Below are 7,970 nucleotides of genomic sequence, written 5' to 3'. Positions count from 1 at the left end.
GAACAGGGACAAACCCATTCCCCCCCCCCGGTGGTGCCAGGGCCAGCCGAGCAAGGATGCCAGCCCAGGGGTCTCGCTCCCCACTCGGGGCCTGGTCCCGCTCCTCCCTCCGGATCTTCTACCAGACTCCCCAGCAGGCAAAAACACCCCAGAGAGGACCAGCTTTCTGGAGCAACTCGGCGGCAGCCAAGTTGCCCCAGAAGCAGAAGGTCTTCCTGGCCAGGAAGAAGAAGTACAATCTAGGCCTCTCGCCCCCCAGTGAGTGGGGTGCCAGGCTGCCCCGGCACAGGCCTGGGAGGGGGGGGACTGGGGGTCTTTGTTTGGGGGGGAGTAGTGGCCTATGGGCCTTGCAAAATGGCTCTCTTGCTTAGAAGTCCTTTGCGATTCTTTGCAAACCTTCCCTGCCTTTCTGGCTCTTTTCCCTAGGTTGAACTGCTTCCTGGTGGCCATGAGGACTAGAAACCTTGCCTCCGTTGGAGGCTGCACCGTGTAGGGGGGTTGGGAAGGGAAAGGAGGCTGCAGGTGGGTCTTGGACAGGGACCTCTTTGCAGCTAAGCAGCAAAATTAAGACGAATTTCTGGCCTACTCCTTGAAATGGCAGGATGATCGTCATAGCTATAATTTAATTATAGCAACAACAAACCAAGATGGTTCAAGATGGCTAGCAAGCCGGCCTGTTCCCTCTTTGGTGCTTCTTGTGGTCTAGGGCCTTAGGTAGTTTAATTGTGCTTTTGAACTGTCATCCGTTTCTAAGAGTAATCTAAACTCAAAACTTGATCCATTTTTAATTTTATTTAAATTCACTCTTCGTTCTATTTTAATTTAAATTCAAATGATAAACTGCTTAAATTCAAAGAGGACTCCATTTTAATTTCTATTTAAATATTAATCCACTTTGCTTTGCAGTGAGAATTGAATCCATTTTAATTTAAATTCAAATTTTAAACGGTTTAAGGCTAAATTCCATTAATCTATTTTCAATTAAATCCAAATGGTAGTCCGTTTAATTTAAATTCAAATTTTAATTCTTTTTTAATTTAATTTAAATGAGGCCAATGGGATAAATTTAAATTTTATTTCTGCTGCAGAATAGTTTTCCTCAACTTTGAAAAAGTTTTTTATGACTGTTTTTCAGCATCCCCATGATCAAAATTCCTCCTCCTCCTCCTCCTCCTCTCCACACTCCCTTCTAACTTTGGTGAGGTTACCTAGTTGGATAATGAAATGTCTACAAGAAAACAGCCAAGCTCAGAGAGCACTAAGGACCCCACAGTCTTTATATCTTCCTCCTCCTCCTCCTCCTCCTCCTCCTCCTCCTCCTCCTCCTCCTCCTCCTCCTCTCTGCAAACCCCACTCCCTTCTAACACTGATGATGTTCCCTAGTTGGATAATGAAATGTCTACAAGAAAACAGCCAAGCTCAGAGAGCACTAAGGACCCCACAGTCTTTATATCTTCCTCCTCCTCCTCCTTCCACAAACCCTACTCCCTAACTCCCTCTCCCTTCTAGCACTGATGATGTTCCCTAGTTGGGTCATGAAATGCCTACAAGAAAACAACTATCCTCGGAGAACACCACGATTGAACGCTGAGCTACAAATATTCTCTCCTATCGGTAACGGGATTTCTTGTTTGTTTTCCACCAGAATTCTTTGGCATAACCAGTTGGGCACAATTACTTGCCGTTTTCTTAGCGGTGGTAGCTCTGGCCCTGTTCTCCCTGCTGATGGGTTTCCTTAACATCTGTAAGTATCTCTGCTTCTCCCAGCCTTCCGATCTCATTCCTGTGTAGATTAGAGAGAATAGAGTAGAGAAGAGAGAGAAGAGAGAGAAGAGAATGAAGGATAGAATAGTAGAGTAGAGTAGAGGAGAGGAGAGGAGAGGAGAGGAGAGTATAGAGAATAGAGAATAGAAGAGAGGAGAGAATGAAGGATAGAATAGAATAGAATAGAATAGAATAGAATAGAATAGAATAGAATAAGAATAAGAATAATGAAGAATAGAATAGAATAGAATAGAATAGAATAGGAATAAGAATAAGAATAAGAATAATGAAGAATAGAATAGAATAGAATAGAATAGAATAGAATAATAGAATAGAATAATAGAATAGAAATACAGAATAGAAATACAGAATAGAATAGGAATAGAACAGAATAGGAATAATGAAGAATAGAATAGAATAGAATAGAATAGAATAGAATAGAATAGAATAGAATAGAATAATAGAATAGAAATACAGAATAGAAATACAGAATAGAATAGGAATAGAACAGAATAGGAATAATGAAGAATAGAATAGAATAGAATAGAATAGAATAGAATAGAATAGAATAGAATAATAGAATAGAAATACAGAATAGAAATACAGAATAGAATAGGAATAGAACAGAATAGGAATAATGAAGAATAGAATAGAATAGAATAGAATAGAATAGAATAGAATAGAATAGAATAGAAATACAGAATAGAAATACAGAATAGAATAGGAATAGAACAGAATAGGAATAATGAAGAATAGAATAGAATAGAATAGAATAGAATAGAATAGAATAGAATAGAATAGAATAGAATAGAATAGAATAGAATAATAGAATAGAAATACAGAATAGAAATACAGAATAGAATAGGAATAGAACAGAATAGGAATAATGAAGAATAGAATAGAATAGAATAGAATAGAATAGAATAGAATAGAATAGAATAATAGAATAGAAATACAGAATAGAAATACAGAATAGAATAGGAATAGAACAGAATAGGAATAATGAAGAATAGAATAGAATAGAATAGAATAGAATAGAATAGAATAGAATAGAATAGAATAGAATAGAGAGTAGAGAAAAGAAGAGACAAGAGAGGAGAGGAGAGAAGAGAAAAGAAGAGAAGAGAAGAAAATGAAGGATAGAATAGAGTGGAGTGGAGTGGAGTGGAGTGGAGTGGAGTAGAGTAGAGTAGAATAGAGTAGAGTAGAGAAGAGAAGAGAAGAGAAGAGTAGAGAAGAGAAGAGAAGAGAAGAGAAGAGAAGAGAAGAGAAGAGAAGAGAAGAGTTGGAAGGGATCTTGTAGGTCATCTAGTCCAACCCCGTCCCCCACCATCCTGGAAAAAGTTGAAGGAAAATCTTCTTCTGCCCAATACTCTTTAGACCCATCACCAGCCTCTCACTGATGACTCACACCTAACCCATCACAAGATCCTCACTTGACACACGCACACCTGAAGCCCTTATAAGCAGGAGAACGCCGACATTGACACCCCCTAAACACCCCTGAAGATGTTACCCAGCCTGGTAACGAAACGTTCGGAAACCAACCCACAAGCTCAGAGAATGAATATTCTCCCTCATCCTTCACCTGAGCTAGAGACATTTGCCACTATTGCAAGTCTCTGGTTTACTTCCCCTCCGTTTCAGATATCCAGAAGGCCGACACATTAAATGCCCAAACTCTCCTGATGAGGACCAGGGAGAAAAGGCTGAACGATGCTATCAAACTGTTGGCGGGAGACCAAGGTAAGCCTCTCCCCCGTCTTTGCTCCTCCTGGCTCCCAAACGGGGGGACCGCCCTGCGCAGCTTCAGGCTTTGGGTAGAAAAGACAACCCTGTGCTTTTTCAGAAGGGAGCTATCCACCCCTTGTATGGCTAACCGTGTTTTAACTAACCAGGTTTTATGACTAACTGGGTTTTAACTTTAGCAAGACCCCACATGGAATACTGCGTTCAGCTTTGGTCACCACATTACAAAACAGACGTTGAGACGAATAATGTGTGTATAAACAGAGAACAAACCTCACCCCTTTCTTGTACTGATGATGTTACTTAGTTGGGTCATGAAATGTCTGCAAGAAAACAAGTAGGTTCAGAGAACAATAAGGACTCCACAGTCCTCCTGCTCCTGCTCCTCCTGCTCCTCCTCCTTGCAAACCCATCCCTTCTAGCACTGATGATGTTACCTAGCTGGGTCATGAAACATCTGCAAGAAAACCACCAAGCTCAGAGAGCACTGAGGATCCACAGTCCTCCTCCTCCTCCTCCTCCTCCTCCTCCTCCTCCTCCTCCTCCGCCCTGCAAATGCTACTCCCTTCTAGCTGTGATGACGTTCCCTAGTTGGGTCATGAAATGTCTGCAAGCAAAAAAACGAGCTTAGAGAGCATCAAGGACCCCTCAATCCTCCTTTTCCTTCTCTTCCTGCCTCCTCTTCCTCCTCCTCCTCCACTCAGCAACCCCACTCCCTTCTAGCTCTGATGATGTTACCTAGTTGGGTCATGAAACGCCTACAAGAAAACAACCAGGACCCCAGAGTCTGGATCTACACCCAAAGCCCCGAGGACTTGGCAATGGCTGCCTCATCCAAAGAGGGCATTAGAAGGGAGGCCTTAGGTAGGAGAGGTAGAGAAAAAAATAATTTCAGGGACTTCGCCGCCCTCCCAGTTGTGTAAAGCTCTACTCCCCTCATCTTCAGCTACTCCTTCCGGCCCTCAACTCAGCCTTCCTCCCCCCCAGTTCTGAAGAGGGTGTGTACGTGCGAAGGGAGAAGAACGGGACGAGTGAGCCTGGGGGAAGGAGTGCCTGTGCTTTTCTCTCCCCTTGGCCTCCTCTCCTTCTCTAGGTCAACACTGCAAACCCTGCGGGGACTACACCTGGCTGCAACGGGCGGAAGGCTGCTACCGATGGACGGATGGCTTGATGCCCTGGAGAACCTGCGAGGACGAATGCCAGAGGCAGGGAGGCCGGCTGGTCAAGGCCGACACGGAAGGGGAAATGGTGAGACTTCTCGCCATTAGTGGAACTGGGGGTGAGGAGGTGGGGGGGTGGGTGCGGGGGGGGGCTCCCTGCATGTTCCTGGATTTGAAATCCTCTCTCCCCCCTCTCTCTGTCTCTCATCTATCTCTATCTCTGTCGGTCTGTCTATCTGTCTATTCCATCTCTTTCCTCTCTCTCTCATCTGTCTGTCTGTCTCTCTCTCTCTCTCTATTCAATCTCTCTCTCTCTATCTATCTATCTCCTGTCTGTCTATCTATTCCATTTCTTTCCTCTCTCATCTGTCTGTCTGTCTGTCTGTCTCTATTCCATTTCTCTCTTTCTCTCTCTCTCTCATTTATCTGTCTGTTTGTCTCTATCTATCATCTATCTTGCTATCTATCTTCTATCTATCTATCTATCTATCTATCTATCTATCTATCTATCTATCTACCTCAACCTACCTTTCTAATATCTACTGTGTCTGTCTCTGTCTCTATTCTATTTCTCTTTCTCTCTCCTCATCTATCTGTCTATCTCTGTTTGTATCTATCTATCTATCTATCTATCTATCTATCTATCTATCTATCTCTGTCTATCTATCTATCATCTATCTCACTATTATCTATCTATCTATCTATCTATCTATCATCTATCTCACTATTATTTATCTATCTATCATCTATCTCACTATTATCTATCTATCTATCATCTATCTCACTATTATCTATCTATCTATCTATCATCTATCTCACTATTATCTATCTATCTATCTATCATCTCCCACTATTATCTATCTATCTATCTATCTATCTATCTATCTATCTATCTATCTATCTCACTATTATTATCTATCTATCTATCTATCTATCTATCTATCTATCTATCTATCTATCTATCTATCTCTCAACCTACCTTTCTAATATCTACTGTGTCTGTGTCTCTATTCCATTTCTCTCTCTTTCTCTCTCTCTCATCTATGTCTGTCTGTCTGTCTGTCTATCTATCTATCTATCTATCTATCTATCTATCTATCTATCTATCTATCTATCTATCATCTATCTCTATTCCATCTCTCTCTCTCTACCTACTTACCTATCTTCCTACCTTCCTACCATCATTTGTCTATATGTATTTATCCATTCTATCCCCTCCTCTCTCTCTCTCTCTCTCTCTCTCTCTCTCTCTCTCTCTCTCTCTTTCTATATCTCTCATCTCTCAAAACAAGGCTGGGCCACCATTTGCCTGGGATAGGAGCCGAGGTGGCGCAGCAGTTAGAGTGCAGTACTGCAGGCCACTTTAGCTGACTGTGTTCAGCAGGTCAGCGGTTCAAATCTCACCGGCTCAAGGTTGACTCAGCCTTCCATCCTTCGGGGTAGGTAAAATGAGGACCCAGATTGTTGGGGGCAATGTAAATATATATATATACATTGCTTACTGGTGTACACCGCTTAGAGAGTGCTTGCACTTAAAGCGGTATATAAGTCTCATAAATAAATAAATAGCATATGTTTTCCTGCTCGTGCAGAGGGTTGGACTAGAAGACCTCCAAGATCCCTTACAGCTCTGTTGTTCTTTTATAGAAGTAAAGTCTCTGGTTTTGTCTCGATATACACTTTAAGAGTCTTCCTGATCAAGAGGTGAACTCTACTCCAACATTTCTTTACGTGAATGGGTGGACGTTGCCAAGGTGCACGGTGACCCCTGTCCTTGGGCGCCCAGAATTTGGGGTGGTTTCCTGCGGACAGCCCCGAGTTCCCACCTTCCTGGGCTGTGGCCAGACTCCGACCGGCCTCTTATTCCTAGGAATTCCTGCTCCGAGAGTCCCACAAATGGGTCATCCTGGTTAACCACAGCTACGTCCTGCAGAGGACCTGGATCGGTTTGTTCTTCAACCTGTCTCGGGGGACCTGGCACTGGGCAGACGGAGGCTTCCTGCACCTCCGGATGTGAGTTTCCCCTCTTCACCCCCCCCCCCGGGGCTGCGTGGGCAAGAGGCGGAGCTCATCGGGGGGGGGGCCTTTAAACTTTAAAAGATCTTTTAAAATGTTTTCGAAATCCTTTTTCCAAAAGTCGGAGAATGCTGGCCTTAGCCTGACTCCTGAAGGGACACCAAGTCCTGCTTTAAAGAGCAGCCGATGTTAGGTAATAATAATAATAATAGTAATAATAATAGTAGTAAAGTTGGAAGGGACCTTGGAGGTCATCTAGTCCAACCCCCTGCTCAGGCAGGAAACCCTACACCATTTCGGACAAAGGGCTGTCCAATCTCTTCTTAAAAACTTCCAGTATTGGAAGGAGGGAGGGAGGGACGAAGGAAGGAAAAAAGAATAACAGAACAACAGATGGAAGGGACCTTGGAGGTCATCTAGTCCAACCCCCTGCTCAGGCAGGAAACCCTACACCATTCCGGACAAATGGCTGTCCAGTCTCTTCTTAAAAACTTCCAGTGTTGGAGCATTCACCGCTTCTGGAGGCAGGTGGTTCCACTGGTTAATTGCTCTCAGTGCCAGGAAATTTCTCCTTAGTTCTAGGTTGCTTCTCTCCTTGATTAGTTTCCACCCGTTACTTCTTGTCCTGCCTTCAGGTGCTTTGGAGAATAGCTTGACTCCCTCTTCTTTGGGGCAGCCCCTAAGATACTGGAAGACTGCTATCCTGTCCCCCCTCGTCCTTCTCTTTGTTAAACTAGACATACCCAATTCTAGCAACCGTTCCTTATATGTTTTAGCCTCCAGTCCCCTAATCATCTTTGTTGCTCTTTTTTCTAGAGTACAGAGAACACACCCGTCCCGGTGGTCCTGGACATACGACAGTTTGTTTAGTGGCCGTTCAAAGTTACAACGGTTATATTGTATTAAATTTGTAAAACTTTTAATAAAAGAAAAAATATAAAAAAGTTACAACGGCGCTGAAAAAAGGGACTCGTGACTGGTTTCCACGCAGCATCCCCACCACGGAGCTCAAAATTCCTGTTGCTAAGTGGGACAGTCCTTCAGTGAGTTTTGCTCTGTTTTATGACCTTCCTTGCCATACCTGTTAAGTGAAACACTGCAGTTGTTAAGTGATTAACATGGTTGCTAAGCAGATCTGGCTTCCCCACTGGGGTTTATGGGAAACTTGCCACAGGAGAAGAGTTACCCTAAATACAAGGTTAGGCAACCTTGGCTCTTTTATGACTGGTGGACTTCAACTCCCAGAATTCCTGGGCCAGCCATGCTGAGGGGAAAGGGAGA

At 43.4% G+C, this 7,970-nt stretch overlaps 1 protein-coding gene across 1 annotated transcript; it reads left to right on the top strand.

The window, feature by feature from the left end:
- LOC120298570 (C-type lectin domain family 9 member A-like) lies at positions 1 to 7,634 on the top strand. The gene is made up of 7 exons (XM_039322455.1): positions 1 to 258; positions 1,646 to 1,744; positions 3,412 to 3,510; positions 4,607 to 4,761; positions 6,544 to 6,686; positions 6,811 to 6,882; positions 7,506 to 7,634. The coding sequence occupies exons 1-6, from the start codon at positions 57 to 59 to the stop codon at positions 6,833 to 6,835; spliced, it is 723 nt and encodes a 240-aa protein (XP_039178389.1). The 5' UTR covers positions 1 to 56; the 3' UTR covers positions 6,836 to 6,882; positions 7,506 to 7,634.
- Positions 7,635 to 7,970: the final 336 nt, after the last annotated feature.

The sequence above is a fragment of the Crotalus tigris genome, unplaced genomic scaffold (assembly GCF_016545835.1).
Source record: "Crotalus tigris isolate CLP2741 ecotype Arizona unplaced genomic scaffold, ASM1654583v1 scf7180000017609.85432, whole genome shotgun sequence".
Lineage (NCBI taxonomy): Eukaryota > Metazoa > Chordata > Lepidosauria > Squamata > Viperidae > Crotalus > Crotalus tigris.
Note: the sequence above shows the minus strand (reverse complement) of the source record. Positions and strands in the feature narration are given on the sequence as shown.

Bases quoted from the DNA above. Each gene is read 5' to 3' on its own strand.
- LOC120298570 (XM_039322455.1), top strand. From the start codon at position 57: ATGCCAGCCCAGGGGTCTCGCTCCCCACTCGGGGCCTGGTCCCGCTCC. The intron at 3,511-4,606 runs GTAAGCCTCTCC...CTCCTTCTCTAG, and splicing joins ACTGTTGGCGGGAGACCAAG to GTCAACACTGCAAACCCTGC. The intron at 6,687-6,810 runs GTGAGTTTCCCC...TTTTTCCAAAAG, and splicing joins GGCTTCCTGCACCTCCGGAT to TCGGAGAATGCTGGCCTTAG.